The sequence below is a fragment of the Colletes latitarsis genome, chromosome 1 (genome assembly GCF_051014445.1).
Source record: "Colletes latitarsis isolate SP2378_abdomen chromosome 1, iyColLati1, whole genome shotgun sequence".
Classification (NCBI taxonomy): domain Eukaryota; kingdom Metazoa; phylum Arthropoda; class Insecta; order Hymenoptera; family Colletidae; genus Colletes; species Colletes latitarsis.
The window spans coordinates 55,272,034-55,288,897 of NC_135134.1; the positions used below are offsets into that span (position 1 = coordinate 55,272,034).

At 45.1% G+C, this 16,864-nt stretch overlaps 1 protein-coding gene across 2 annotated transcripts in view; it reads left to right on the forward strand.

Moving 5' to 3' along the window:
- Sox102f (transcription factor Sox102F) overlaps positions 1 to 16,864 on the forward strand; it is a 323,902-nt gene that overhangs the window by 181,619 nt on the left and 125,419 nt on the right. For both annotated transcript variants that reach the window (XM_076772749.1, XM_076772769.1), the window contains exon 2: positions 5,124 to 5,218. In XM_076772749.1, the coding sequence (XP_076628864.1) occupies positions 5,124 to 5,218 (95 nt within the window). The remainder of the gene's footprint in view (positions 1 to 5,123; positions 5,219 to 16,864) is intronic.

Here is a 16,864-nt window from a genome sequence, read left to right on the forward strand (position 1 = left end):
CATTCCTTCTGTGCCAGTCACTCGCAATTTCTGTATTTGATTATCGTAATATCGTGTACGGTCTCTGTTCATTATCCAAGCCTCGTCTCTTTGAAAATATGATCGCATCTATCCTCCGTTTAAAAAATCTCTATGGCTACGCGCGAAGCAATTTTCCATTTGCTACCAACCCTTTTGTATCGAATAATTTAATTTCGAGTCTAGCTGGAAGCATTCTGTGTCCCGCGGTATACGTGGAAAGCTCGCATGGTGCTTGTTCCCATCGCTAATCCCGGGACGATCTCGAGGTACCGTAACAACTGTCCGGACTGATAACGTCACCTCGGGAATGAAAAACCCCTCGATACGAGACGCGGAGTTTTCTAACACCGCGAACTGGTCGGTTACGTTGAACCACATCCAAAAATGGTCGGCTCGCCGGGTCGTGGCGCACGCTTCCTTGTTTCTTAAGAACGCCTACGCGTTATTAGCATATTAATGCAGTGGCGGAAACGAGGAACGCGCGTTTCTGGAGGACCTAAATGGCGCGGGACAATCCTCCGCGTGCTTTCGATTCGATTTTGATGCGCGCACGCGGCGCGTTATCGTCGCGAATTACAACTTCCGTTTATGCACGGTCTACGAATAGAGGCAGTGGTTGGTGGAAGAGCTGCAATCTGCGTGAGATACGGTTATAAAGTACGATTCTTTCGTACGACGACGGCGAGAACGTCGCGTTTATCGGGGAATAACACTCGCAGTGTCCAGTCGTAACGAAGGATAAAGGGAAAACCAGGAGGTGGTGCATTACCATTTGCGTTGATTCGCGATTCGCAGATGGAGCCTGGTCGAACTCCCATTACCGCGGACGCTTCTGTCGGCAGCCAGGACCGTGAGTCTCTTATCCGACGATTCGCGCGTAATACTAGCTGAGTTGGCGCATTTTTTGTCACGTCCGGTAAGCGGCTCGGTCGAATCTTATCCCCCGCGGCTGATGTTCCAGCGCCACTTTCTTCCACGGTCGAAAGTGGCTATTTAGCGCCTTTATGGCCGCTCGCTACCTAGAAACCTACCGCGCTGCCCCGAGGCCTTCTCCGCTTCCATGACCACGAATTTATCAGACGCTCTATTAATACAGCAACACTGGCTGCATTCTTCCGTCGTAACGAGAATTGCCCACGCTTCGGCACCGACTATTACCACCGGCTCTGTTCGCGCCTCGCGTTTTTAAGCGTTCGAGAATCCGCCCCACCTCCCTCCGCAAGATGATTTATGAAACGGGAGTGTGTAACGCCAGGAGTGAACGCATGCAAATGATAAAACGAGTTCGTCTACCAGAGAAACCACATTTTAGGTCTAAATCATCTCGTGATTTTTATTATATTAGCATTACAAGCACACGTCTGTTAGCTAGCATCCAGGTTAGCTTAATAACAGCATATAACTTTCCTTTACGTCGTGAATGTATATTGACTCTTACCTCCGCGTTCCACATTTTACTCGATTCTACGTTTAATATTGTATACAACTCCAGTGCAATACAGACGTATTATTAAATATAAGCAGTTGGTTAAATTAATTGCAAACTACAGATCAAAATACGTTCCTTTAAAGTTACAAATTAAATGAAATATTCACGGTGGTTCCAGAAGCCAAATAGCTTGCATCATCCTATTTATTGTCGAGCACGTCCGAAATCTCGTGACGTACAACGGATACTAATTCGAATCGCAAACTTACACTGTTATTTTCACGGTTACTCGAATAATATTTGCACGTTTAAACAATTTTTCGAATATCGAAACCGTATCACCGGGTATTATACAATCTGTAAGTGTCCGTAACTATCAAGGAACGCATAGACGCGTTCGAAGACGATAATTTCGAAGCAACGCGGTCGTTTCGAGCTGTTTGTTTTCCCGCGAAACGGAGGTATGCGAGACCACGGACCGTGGCAGAAACTAACGCGGGGAATCCCCAGGGCTAATGATCCATCATCTCCTTATTCCGAAGTCCGAAGTGGCTACTTAACGACTTTACGACTGCCTGCTACCCGGGAACGCCCACGTGCCGCAGGTATCCAAGCACAGCAACTGCGAATTGATCAGCCCCACTATTAATAGAGCAAAGACTACCTGCCGTCTTCTCCGTGGAAGAACGGAAAGATGGGGACGGCCAGCTAGGAATGTCGCTCGCGGAGACACCGCTAATGCAGCGCCGTATGTCACTGTAAACCTTGCGTAAGATCCACCGTGGTTCGCGAAGTTCACAAAGTATCTAACTGAAGATACATTTCAGTCGCTGTGGAACTAATTTCCCGGCCAACTGTTTCCTATTCGGTCGCCGACAGGGATTGTTCTACGCGGTATCTGAGACTAATTGTGCTCGAAAGCAACGGTATTATCTCCGACGTATTCCTGTTTCGTCTGGGTAACCATTATAGAAACGAAGAAAATGTCCCGAGGTCATACAGGTTTAAGAAGTTACCGTTATATCATTGTCGATGTTAATTACAAAATAGCATAGACACGTTTGGAGATAACGTCGAAACGTTTATCCACGATAAATCTCTCCTGATACAGAAGACTATACTTTCCACTTATTTTTACGATATGACACGAACAAAATGGTTATTAACACATCGAAATGCTACATTCTGGGTTATGCGCGTGAACAAGATCCTCGCTTTAATTCGTACACTTTAAATAACACCTTGGCATCGTATTCACATCCACTCTTGAATTCGTTGTACAAATATCCTACATCTTCACTGTTGCCTTCAAATCTCTAGGATTTCTATTTGCATTGAAACTTTTATACGGTAGTCCCTTGCATCGAATATGTTTAAATTGGTTTTCGCAAAATATTAAATACCAAAAACAATTAGCGAGGCTTCGTATGTCAAAGTATAATCGTGATTGTTCACGTATCCTCGACTTGCTTCGCACGTGCTCGAACTACGTAAAGACACAACGGGTGTTATGTTTCTTTTCAAAATTATGAACTCTAAAATTGACTGTTCATTCTTACCAAGTCGAATTTCCGTTAACATTCCTGCGAGACCGTTTCAGTCAACCTTCTATTTCCTCTATTCGTAGACATGAGACCAATTATGTCTAATCTGGTATTATCCCCGCTACTCGCTTATCCACGCTCAGGCTACTGAACTATACAAGTTCTTGTGCAACGGAAACAAATATTTTCTTCGTCGATAACCTGTAGCGAAGAGTGAAAATTGCATAGCATAGTCTATATCAGTGGTTCTTAACCCGATATCTACGGAAAATATTATTCTTTTTTAATTGCTTTTTAATTAATTTAATTAAATCTTTTTAATTGCTTTTCTGTGGCCTCTTTCGTCCCCAGTATTATGCGTTTTAAAAATGGGCCTTTTTTGTTGCGGTTGAGGAGCGCAGTTCGTGTTGCCATACGTTCCAGACGATTGCATTCGGTTAGCACCTAACTATCTAATTTCGATACCGCTTCCAATCTTTCTTGACTATCATGGATAGTCAACTTTCGAACGTTTAATTTACCCGTTTAGTCAAGGTGTTAAAATTCCTAATCGAATCGATAAAGCGATCAAATTTTATTAGATTTCTGATTTCATAATCGATAACGTGGCAAATAATTTGTACAATTTTTGATGGAATTAATTTTGTTCGCGATTCAACATTGATACAAGAGGCAAGAAAATGATCGCGTCCGAAGCATCGAGAAGTTACCGGACGACCCAGTATTACTTCCATATAACGGGCCCGAGTTTCCATTCTCATCAGGACGGTGGTCGTTTGGCCGATCGGTCTCGACGCCTGGACGAGTGATTCAAGACGATTTCGGTCGGCCATAAATTTCGAAAACGGGGAAGAATGTTCGGTGGACATTATATTTTCTCGGGACGGTTCATTTAACATCGCCGGATTCCACGCGGCGGGAGGAATGCCGGCGTTTCGAGTTGAAAATGTTTGAACCGTGGATAGGTGCGCGCGAGACGGAGAATCCGCCGGGAAGCGGAGAAGAAAAAGACAGTGACATAGTACCCACCTTCGTAGGAATCTCGTGTCATCTACCAGGTACTTCTCTCCTACTACCTCTGAATCATCGTCCTTTGTCTTCTCCCAGGATCCTTCGTATCTGTCGGTTCCAGTCGCGGGCCGCGAGTCCTTCGACCTCCATGCAAATCCTTCGCGACACATCCGCGGTTCTTTGTTATCAACTATCAGAAACTCCCACTGCTTCTACAGGGACCCAATGTTATGCTCGTCGAATACGAAGCACATCGATAAATTTTTAATTAAACAAACTAGTCCTAAAACATCAAGCTTACATCGAAGTTTCGACTCTTACAGTTAGGATAGCTGGTAAAGTTTTTTTGTCCTGGTACAGCGAGCGATAGAATACGTAGAAATTTGAAACGACAACTGTACGGCGACCCAGTAAAGACAAAAAATCGAAAGACGTCAGTTTAAATCAATTTAACATCGCTCGAAGAGCCTCTGTAGCAATTCAGTAAAACACCTTACTCACGATCTTCAGTTTCAAACGATTACACGCTTTTCATCCTCAGCTCTTACATCACTCGTAGAATATTGTCGCAAACTTTTTTTTAAATGCCCTATGAAACGCAGCCTTTATTCTACGACGTACGATGACAACCCAAGAGCCGAGTCTTATTATATTACTCGCGTATTGTTCACTCGAGGTTTATTTATATAGAGTGACTGGCAAATTTGTTTGTACGCTTCGGAATAACTGCGGGAATTACTGTCTCGTCCTCGATGGTACGAGAATATCGAATCAGTCCGATATTTCTATTATTCTGCATTAATTTCCCAATGGTACAAATGCATTTGTTCTGATTATTTTTTCTTTTTTTTTTTTTCTTGAGGTACTAAAATTTTGTGGACACGTTATAATTTCCTGCTTCGTAATTACTTTCTAATTTCCGAGATTCCAAATAATGATGATTGCAAACAATGAAATTACGGTGTTTTAAAGTAGGTATTTTTTATTAGACTAACGCTTTTGAAGAAAATTGAAATATCTATTTGCTATTGTGACCCCAACCCCCTTGTAAAACACCGCCAAAGGGCTGCTGTGACGCTTTACCACCCAAAACAATAAAACGATCAATCTGTTCGCAGAACGGTGTGCTTCCTGATGTTCGCCGTAATTGTCCGCCGGTGGATGGGGTCGTCACGGCCATAAACTCGATCAGCTGGAAGGAGATTCGAAGCCGGTGAGTCGAGAACCACCTGCTTATTGCGCTTATTCATTCAGGCCCGGCTGTACTCCCGCGCTGCGTTCGAATAAACATTCAAAGTAGAGCCACCGACCCTTTACGCGTGTTAAAATACACGTGTACAAGTGTCGAGTGCGCCCGAGAAAATTATCACAAACACCACAGATAAACTGCAGAGTCTCTTATTTCACGTGTCCACGGATTCAGAGACACAAGGTGGTGCTTCTTATCTCGTGTATATGATATCGTGAATATGCATGCATGCTTCAGTGATTGTCTACCATTAGTGTATGCGTATTTATACTTGTTTCGTTTGGAATTTTTTAGTTTCGCAACGAGTTTCAAAGTTACGAATTCGTGGACACTATTTATTATTTTCTTAGCACGATCTGTTGAATACGGACCACCATAGCGGCAACCAAATTCAGATTTAAATCGTTAAATGGTCACAGAATATCACAAAATTGTCTTCCCGAGACTTCAAAGGTGCAGACCCGCTTTCTCCACCATATCCGTCGCCATGCTCGATAAGCTTCGCGAATAAATCTCGAGGGGAATTATCAAAAAATTTGCCTTACATCGGCCGGGGTCCGTAGAGGTCGCGTTTCCGCGATCAGTAAAAATCTGGGCGTACAGTTTTGATCTACAATCGGGCACGATTATCCGCGACAAGGTCCGCGACAAATCTATTATACGACGGCGTGACAGAGTTTACGACAGTGGTTCTTAACCTGGGGCCCACTGACTCCAAACGGGCGATCCAGCAGAAAGATATAGGATACAATTTAGTGTCTATCTCTATCCCTTTCTCGCTAAATGACTTTTCTACGACGATACTTATAACGCGTTTGGACCTCGATCGTTTGACCCTTCGCGAAAGATAGGATCGCGAGAAAACTAAGTGGGGCCCGTTGGGCCCGTGGCGCGGCGTTCTAGGGTTAAGAGCCACTGGTTTACGAGAAGGCCCGTGCGCACGCGCGATGGCAGGGTCGCGTGGCGGAATCGAGGCAACGCCGGACTCGAAACACGTCGATCCACGTGAAATCGTGTACGGTGGGGCACATGGAGGGCTCGGGCCCATCGGGGCTAAAAGGTGCCGAGCGAAAAATCCGCTCGAATTACATAGAGTGCAGGGAGTGGGAGTGGAGACACGCGCGCGGACAATTACAGCCGTGCACCGGGACACGATTTTACAATAACTCAATTCATTTCCGAGCCGCGTAAGAACGGGCCCGCAAAAAAGCGCGACTGGATATAGTTATTGCGGCCGGTGCGGCGCGTACACGTGAACAGGTCAGTCCGGTCGGGCTCACCAGGAGAAAGACGGTGGGCCAGCTACAGAGGGGAGGGGAGGGGAGGGGAAGAGGTCGAGGAAAAAGGGAGAAGATGGAAAGGTAAAAACGGGACGCGGAGAGTGCGCGAAACCGGGTGGGACTGAAGTCGCTAGATATACAGGGTGTATCGCAACACGTGGGACCCACTTCGACCGACGGATTTAAGGACGCGAGAACGACGAAGAAAGTTTGTACGTGCAACCCGGTTGACCTTCTCTACGAATTCTAGCCATCTTTGTGCATCCGTGGTTCTTAATCATGAGCCGAGATAGTGTGATTTATTGGATTGGGTTAGGAATGTAACAACATTTGCTAATGCGAAGTTTTTCTTTCTGTGTTGATAATGAAAAGACGTTGTGGTCATGGTAATTGGAGTACGTATACTTGGGTTTTATGAACCTGAGTGACAAATGATTTAAGCATACGAACTTGACTCTAGCAAAAGGTGTGTCAGTATCTACTTCAAATGTAAACAAAATTTGAAATCGATCGGTTTAGAAATTCCCGAGATATCGTATCAATAGTCCTGAGAAACATAGTTTACAGAGAGACGTATCAACCTCGAACACTCTAACACTGTCTTAAAAATATTACGTATGTTTATGAAATTCATAGCATACGTTTTCTAGAATGAAAAGTGTCCTTTAATATACAGGATCTTCTGCCAGGCCTGCTCGTCCCTCAAATTTAAATCTACATGATTTTTAACGTTAACGTCACTTGGAAACGTTTCTTTATTCGACGCTCATTTCCAGTGTCGAAATACTTCGGCAACGTGTACGAGCAGGCTGCCAACGAATTCGACAGATACCTGGAATATTTGAAAGATTGCGAAACTCTATGACAAGACAACTGCAGACTTGCATTCGGGCCGAAGGTGGTCATTTCGAGCACTTTCTATAAACGTAAGCAGCTGCATATTATCGCGGTGTAAAAACTCGAGAAGAAACTGAAATAGGGCACACATTGTTCTCGAGTCCTTAACTCTTTATTCCAGTTCTAAGATTCCTTATATTCTTTGAAAAATTCAAGTTTAGTGCCTTTGGGTGACACATGGAGGGACAGAACGGTCCTCGCGAAAGACCGGAGGCAGAGGAGGGGCAGGGGAGGAGGAATCGGGCAGAGAAAGGGAAAGGAGAGGAGAGGTCGGTTACAATAATCGAACGGTCTCCGCGTAGTGCAACGCAGTGTTTGCAAAAGTGGCGATATCTAATCGGCGAAATGCTCGTCGAAAAGTAAACCCGAGAAAAGAGGGTGGAGCAGCGATTCAGGCATGCACCGTCCCGGTTTGGTCGTTCGTGGCGTTTTCGTTCGGCGCTGGTCGGTCGGTCGCATGGGAGCGGACGGGTTCCACACACGGGAGAGATTCTTCTCCGCGGGAATACCTGCCAGTGCACGCACCGTGGCTCGTTCGTTCGTTCGGTGGACCCCGTTCGCTTCCACTTGCGTTTACATAGGTGCGTGCGCGCGCTCACCCGTTAGTCCCGACGCGCACGCACACAGGTGCTCGCGCGCACACCATTGGGTCCGGTATTGTATAATGCAGCCATTGATAGCCGTCCTCTCTTTCACGCACGCGATCTGTTGCAGTCGCTGCAACCCGTGTCCGGTGACAGCGTCCAGTGTCCAGTCTCCCTCCCGGTGAGTGTCCGCAAGATTTATTTTCCCATGCGATATACGGGGTGGCGCCGCGAAAACTGGACCCCGAGACACTGGCGAGGTTTTTTGTTCCGTGAACGAAATCCGCGAACACGTTTCGGAGTGGTGCGCCGCGTGTGCGCGCCTGACGCGCAGAGTTCGCTCAACGACGATCTCAAACACCTTTCCGTTTGGGGCCCGGACCCATTCGCCGCATGGATCTCATTGGGTACGTACACTGGTTCCTTCGTTTCCATTCGTGTCTCTCGCAGGTGGGCCCATTTGTATTCGATCGCAAACTAGCTCTCTGTGGTGTTGTCATCCAACAATTTGACTGGTTGACTTACAGTTGACGCGGGACCCACTTTCCCCAGTTGTTAATTTTCACAACACACTCGACGCTGCGTTATTACATTTGTAACAGAACTGTAACATTACGAGTGGCAGGTAGGCGAAATTTGATCGGTGTTATCTGTTCGGCTTGCTCGAGTTTGGACAGGAGGGCGAAAGTGTCGGACGGTGACAGGTGATTGGGATAACTTTGTAACATAACGAGAGGTGGATACTGTCACATTACGAGATACTTGGCTGATAGAATGGTACGCACAGCCGTGCTGTATCCGTTGCAAGGCCCAAAGTCATCCGATCGGTGAAAAAATTCCTTCGATGCAACAAGACGTGGATGAAAAGTTTTTTCTTACCAATTAATTTATCTCTCCGTCAAAAAAAAAGACAAATAATTGTGTAGGACCCGATAGGTTGCAACCGAGGCGGTAAGTTTGCGACATCGAAAACGAGGATGAAAGACACACCATAGATCGCAACGGAGAGAATAATTCAACGTAACTAGAGAAACAAAGGTTCGTGGAACAGGTCGCTTCCACCATTAATTGCAAGTGCGTCACGTTTCGTCGTTATTTTCCTCGATCTCGATCTCGATCTGCGCCGGATCACTTTCCAGCGCTGTCTTTCTCGGAGGCTGCGGTACTTAACGAGCAGATCGCTTTCAGCCTGGACGCGGCCGCGATCAATTTACAAGCGCCGTGCCACGGAATCGTACGAGCTCGGCGATCGCGATCCCCGATCCGACCCGGGTCCCCGGGTACGTTCGAATTTCGCGCCCGCGATCGCCTTCGTCGATCGTCTTCGCGCGGCACACCCGTTGCCTCGCTGCGAGCTTCGCGAATGGGAAACTGCGATTCGTACGAAATTGCGTAAACGGAATCGGATTACGCTCGTTCGCCGGCCACGGCGATTCGTGGTGAATTATTTCAGGTTCGAGCGCGATTTACGCATTACTCCGTATCGTGACTTAACTCTGTCAACGAGATAGTGTGTGGTGTAACCGTGCAGTCGTAAAGCCGGCGTACTATTCGGATGAAACTATTTGGATTAGATATTTCGATTATACCGTTGCACCGTAAGTGCACTTAAGATTGCCACACTCACACCACCGTTAATAAATATAATCGCGCGCAAACTCGAGGTTTTTTAAGAATTCGAACGACGCATGCGTGCGTCATCCGGAACCGATGTGTTATAATTAACATTAAAAAGCCACTACGCTTTCCGTAGCTTGCAATTCTAGTTTCTCGTCCTTTAAATCTTTATTTATTCGTTCAAAAATTTGTTCGTAAGCACGCTGTACACTGTAGTCTGATTAGTTACGGTATAATCTCCTTCCCATAGACCCATGAAGGAGATTATACTGTAAATGATCAGACTCGGTCAACTCATTTCTGCGCAGTACATTGAGAGTCAACCGGGAGAAAGTAGTCAGTATTGTTTCCACTCTCAAAGCGATACATTCGTTACAGGTACGTATCGAATTTATCGAATTGTTGGAGCATGCATGTATTTCGTAATCCTTAGACGCAACTAGGTGAGAGACTTTGATGGCTGGTACCTGTAAGTTACTCAGATTTACGTGCTTCGCGAATTTACGACTCGCGAAGCAATTTCTAAGGAGCACGAGGAATTGCTGTATACATGTTAATGCCCATGTTCATTAGCAACTTCGCTCGTTTAATATTTTATGAAACACTTTACAAAAAAAATTGCCACAATCGCTTGTCTGCAATACCATTATAGAAGTAAAAGAGAAGACCTGTTAGTTTAACTATGCGCATTGGGAAATATTGATTCTTATTACTTTATGTTTGTAATTGGCTGTTTAGCAGACGCGATATCAGTCGTAGCCAATTATACAATGTGATTCGAGAATTCACACGGACAAGTATTTCTTTCTAGGTTACTATATATTACAAGATGCAATTCTTCATTTTGATTCATGCATGAACTTCCTTCTCCTTGGAGAACATTGAATTTATCCAGCTGACGTACCCCGCGAAGCTATGCTACGTTTATTTGACCCCTTTTTTTACTTGGAAATACTATTATCTCTGTGTACTTTTATACTAGTATCTCTATCTATATAAACGTAAATCGAGGTGACAATTCGAAGTACTTAACACCACGCATTAACTAAATACATATTCAGTTCGCGTATGATGGAAAGATCACCTCATTCCAGTGTACAAAGTCGACGCAGTGTTATTGTAACAATTAACGAAATTCGGGAGGATGATACGTAACTCTATTAGCATTCACGGTTTATTTGCTCCTCGATCACAAGCATATATTTTTGTTTGATTCAATTTTTTCTTCTTTTAAACTAACAATTTCAATAGTAATTGTTAGAGAAACGTGTAACTTAGCGTGTAATTCGAAGAACACAGGCTTACGCATTGGAAGGCCGTGAATTTTGTAACTAACCACTCCTGACGCGTGTAATTCACCGGTTCCTCAAGTTCTACCAACAATTACGCGCATCTCGTCGATGCGTAACTCTATTAGCGTTTCCACTTTGTTTGCTTCTTGGCCGTGTATCGCTCAACCGAAGAAAAAACTTTTTAAATCGAAGAATGAGAAGAAGACCCACTGTTTGTCGTTGCAATTTGAATGTTCCCAGCCCCACCTACCGGAAGTCCCGACGAAAGCGATGATGTAATGCGAATCGGCGCGTTTGCTCGCGGCTATCGTTTCTCATTGAAGCAGGGATGTTGTATTCGTAAAGATATTGACACGCCGCTACCAATGGAACATCGAGCAAACATTGTCGGCCAGCCGTGGAGTATATCTTGGCTCGCTGTATTCGATTGTCAATAAAACGCGTATCGCGTATCGCGCTCGAAGGCGAAACCGAGGCGATAAAATCTGCTCGCGGCTCGCGTAAAATTTTCGATGGTGGGAAAGGTTTGTTCCCCTAATCTTATCGTTCCTACGTATAAACGATCGCGGATGGTGTTCACCCAAATCCATTTCGTCAGCCATTTTGTGCTTTCAAATAAATTGAATGACAAAAATCATATTTACATTATTATAGCAATTTGTATTGTATTCTATCTTACATTTCTTTGGATTCAGGATCGAAAATTAATTTTCTTCGTAATCATTTTTGTCTCTTTCCGTCTCCCTTTCGGGACAAAGAAACGGAGAAAGCACGGACAGAACGGTTAAATCCGGAACGATTCGGCCGCGACGCCTCGCGTCGCGCGCGTCGTCGTCGTCGTGGTAGCGCGACCCGAAAGAAATTATCTCGCTACCGCCGCATAAACCCCGACAAAAGATGTTATTTTTTACCGAGGTTTGCCAGTCATAATTCGCGAATTCCTTCGCTCGATGCGCCGAATGCTCTCTCGGCACCCCTCTCTTTCTACCAATCTTTCCTCCTCGTTCTTATTCCTGCGTCGACGAGGGGGACAGGTGCGTGTCCCCGGTAATCTGCTCCGCTGTTTTGTGTCGGCTTAATAAAAACGCTTTGAAGCAGCGCGAGCAACGGGACATAAACTCTCGGGACGAGGAACGCTAATAAAACGGAACGATGACGAACGAGTTCGATCGCTCGCGTTATTGTCGCGACGCTGCCCGGAGCATCGGGGCACGCGTATTTTCGGTGCCTCGAGGAGAAGCCCGTTGCCATAAACTGCTCGTAAAGTCTGGAAAAAGTGTTCTTGATAACTCGACTTTCCGCAGCGGCGAGGATAATTGAATATCTGCACCAGGGTTCGAGAGGACGTTGGTCCTTCGTTCGAAAAACGAATGAAAAATTTTCGTTTCGTTCCATTTACGTAAATTAATATCCAGTAAAGGATTTTTCGAACCGATATCCAGCCGAATCAAAAATTTTTCATCAAATAAACCCTAGTGTAAAAATAAATCAAATTTGATACCGGAAGAGCTGTCATCCTATTATTGGAACGCATACGGCAGGTCCACCCATTTTTAGATAAATCACTATTAAATTTCGGAAAAGTCAGTTCTTGTATTTCCAAATTAGAGAAACTCGTCCAGTTCAGATCGTGTCCATACAATAAGATTTCTGGACGGAAGACTGTCTATGGGTTCGAGCGGGAAGCTAACGGAATACGCGCGCGGAATGCTGTCGTAAATACGCGCGATCGCGACCAACGAACTCGCGACAGCGTCGAGGGAATCGAGACTATCGAGAAAAGAATCCTGCGGAGCGCGGGAAGAAAGGACAGGGAGAGAAACGAATGCGCGCGCAGGCGCGCTTTTGTCGGTACGTCATTACGACATCCGGTCACCGTGCACGGTCGTCTCGACTGACGCGAGCGGTATTTCAAAAATATCGAATAAAATACGAGCCAGCTCGAGAACAGAGACGTTCTCGTTTCGCCCCCTCTATTATCTTCGTCGGTGATCCGCGTATTTTATTATTTTATTCGAAATATCGTTACGACGAATTATTTTTAGCCGTTTCTATTTCGACGTGACAGTTTTGACGAAGCGAGAAACGCGCTAGACAACGATACCGAGTTCGCGTTCGCGTTCTACGAGACAACGAGTTCGACCCTTGCCACGAGATCTTTTCGTTTCGTAATTCCATCGTTGATTTTGTTATTATTAATACACAATATTTTCGATCAAAGGAAACTCTCCGTCGAACTAAAGAAGATATTCGTAATTGCTTTTCTACGTTAATAAATTTTTCGGTCGATTCATTTGTTACAGTATTAGAAACAAGTATCGCGTCGAGCCGTTCGCGGTTAGTCTCGCACGATAAAACAACGGGGGATAAAATACCGACTTCTCTCTTCCTCGAATAATAGAGATTCACTGGAAATTTCTCTCGGGGTGGAATCGATACGTGGCGATCGGTTGCTCGAAAGCTTGCCTATTTAATTCAACGATCTCGATTTACGTGGAACTCGCCGGTAGTCGAGTCGTCTCGCGACCCGAGCCGATCGTGAATCTGTCGTTGACACCGACAGCCACACAGCCAGCTTGACAAACAAAAAGAAAAAGAAAAAAAAAAGTAGGCAGGCATAATCGTAAAGTGCGAATGTTATTCTCTGGACGACGAGCGGGACCCTGGTAGAGAAAGAACGAGGGGGACACGCGGTGGGTATACGTATACACATATTTTTCATTTTTATTCTCCGTTCTCGCTCGGAGCGTATAATGGGGCGAGTCGGGGACCAAGAATTCGTAGCGGAGACAAAATTTTCGAACGGGTCCCCACCGGCGAATTAGGACGGTTCAACGATCCCGCGGAACGATATAATTGCGTCATTAGCAAATTTCGGGGCTCGCGGCGAATATCAGAACCGGTCGTCCCGCGCGAGAAGCAAAAGAAATTGAATACGCGGCCAAAGAGAAAGAAGATCCTCTTAAAGATCGCGAGACGCTTTAAATCGCCCGGGGTTTTCATCGACCCCGACGGATACTTTTGTTTCGACGATATTGCTCCAAAGTACTCTCGCCACCCTTCGATGTACGTTCGAAGGATTCTATCGAGCACGGCAATCGTGAACGATCGCGACACAGAAACAAGCGGTACAAGGGAGAAATTCGGTGGCTCGAAACTGTACAAGCGGATTATACGTTTTCCTTCGTATTAAAATACGGCTGGTCTCAAAGGGAAAATAATGTCTCCCTGATTACTCGCTTCGGTTCAACTCCGGGACCAAACCCACCCCTGGCCGCCCTTCGTCCGTGTTCTCTCCCCTCTGTCTCTCCGCTTCTAACCCTCGAGTTGCTGTCCCTGTTCACGACCTCCTCAGTTCGCCGCTTCTTCCGCCAAAACGGGGATTAAAATGATGTTTGCGTGAAAGCCAAAAGCATTACCGACTTTATCTTCTGAAGTGCGTCGTATTACTCTCCCTTTTATCTGTCCTCGCTTCCATAATATTTGTTTTCTTAATTTCCGCGAACAGGGGCCGACGATTCCGTTTCCCCGACCGTCCTCTTTTTACTTATTTTTTTTCTCCAAAGCGTTCCTCGAATGATGGAATTTTTAATTGCTCGGGGATGGGACTATGCAAACTATCTTTAAAAAAATTGTAAAAGATATCAACCCGTTTGAAAAATTTGAATCAAGATAGGCTGGACGATTTGTTTAGGTTTCTTTTTGTACACGACTTTCTCAAAAGCGAGCAAGATTTTATTGCTCGCGTTCGTCTCGTTTTTCGTCCACGAGGTATCGGTTGCATCGCAAATTACAACTTTGTACAAATTCCAGGGGACCGGCTACCGGCTGTTCGATGTTTAACAGGTTGCAGCAACGTTGCAAAAATGCCTGGCATAATGACGCGGTTATTGGTTTACCGGACCAATTATGATAAACCGGTTCATCGGTGAATGCGAAATGCCACTTTCTAAAGTCGGTGCCCCAATGAAAAGAAGGAACTCTTGTTCTCCGGCATTTTTGTTGCAATCGTCGGCTCTGTTTCTTTCGATCGACTGCTCGTTACGCTGATTTCGACCTCTTACGACTTCATTACGCGCGGCAATAAAGACGAACGATGGATTCACCGACGTACACTCCGCACGGTGAGGCTATAAATAACAAAAATGTATATTTTAAACCTCGTCGCGTTGTTCCGTGGCGTGCTACCGGTTTATTCCAGCCGAAGAAAATAATCCGGTCAACGGTGATTCCAACTTTTTGCGATCCTTCCTTCTAACAACGACGAATAAAATTTAACGCGTTGTACGAATGTTTCCAAACGTTCTCACGTATCTCAGAATCGTGGCATTGTATTACAAACTTCGATACAGTATATAAAACTTATTTTATCTGCTGTTTGTCGAGACCAGTTTGTTGTTTATTTACTTACTTCTAACGTTCGCTTCCTAAGTCACAAATCAAACGTAGAAATGTAGCAAGTAAGTACAAGGATTAGATTATCGATCAATAAATACGTGTGATAGGATCGCATGAAAGAAAAATGAATCAAATATGGTAGTCTGGTGCTGGAAAACGTAGGGTGAATGTCTCGAGATTCAGCATGCAAAGCAAACGTTAAAACACGATGGAAGTTTCATCATGATATGTGGGTGTACGACATCTTAGGGAACAGGTGCGATTCTTCGTATTAATGGTATTATGAATCAGCATATGTATAAATACATTCTACACTGCCATTTGCCAGAAATGGTGGAAAATATGCCGTGTCTAGAGAACGAAACCATTCATTAACGAGACAGACGCCCCAAACATACTGCAAATCAGTTCGAAACTGTTTGCATGTGCAGGCATACGAGATTCTTGAATGATCGGTACAAAGCCGCGACTTAAACCACGTTGGAAATTTATGGACTCGTACGAGTGGAAATTATATCGTGGATATCACGTTTCATCGATAGACATCGATAACTTTTGGAACAGAGTGCTGAAAGGATACCATAAAATCAGCTGTGATTATTGAGAAAGATTTATGGAGACTGTGTCTCGATGAATAAGTCAATATTGTCCTCGGTAAACAAAAGACTTTGATGAAACGAGTTAATATTTAAAATTTTTGACAGACAATGCACGCGATATTCACAAAGAATATCGTCGACAAATTCCGACACGAAAATATTGAACAGTTGGATTAAGATACGGATAAGCGATCGATAACTTTCGACTCGTGGACAGTATAGTTAAGATATCGACAATGTAAGCAGAATGTGCGAAGGTAAATTTGTACAGAACGTACTGCGATGAATGGAATCACTGTGTTGTGTTGGTGGTTCTACGTGTAAAACTAAATATAATGATCGAAAAAAATTCGAGTCTAAAACGTGCATTTAATTTATCAAGGATTCGAACGGTTTCGCAGCATCGGTATTCTCGGGTCGAAATAAAATTTCCCAAGACCGGAAATCAGTGGTCGAAAGCAGACGCGGCACGGAGGGTTGATCGAAACGGCGGGGACTGTCGGGGGTGGTCGTTCATAATATATGGCGGCCGCGCGAACATAAAATTCTCCAATTGCAAAATTGATGCGGCTTATGTTACTTGGTCTTTCTTGGTCCCCCAGTCTCTCTATCTTTCCGTTCGACGAGAGCTCTCTGGCCCCGGTGTCCTCCCGTTTCCAGGTCCGCATAGTCTCGCGGGTCCCTTGCTCGTTTTACTGTAAAGCAACTCCTCATATTGTACAGGGACGCGTAATTCATTTTTTACCGGACTCGGCTCAATTATTTATAAATTGCTGCTCCCTTGGGGAGGACGGAGGCGACCTGTCATTCCCCTTTCCGCCCCCGTTCGCATCCCTCTCTTGACGGGGCTCGCAGTTCTCCGATGGCACTGCTTCTCCGTTGTCGAATAAAAATAAGAGATACTCGCGAATAGAGAGAAACAAAGACGGAACGACGGAGGACG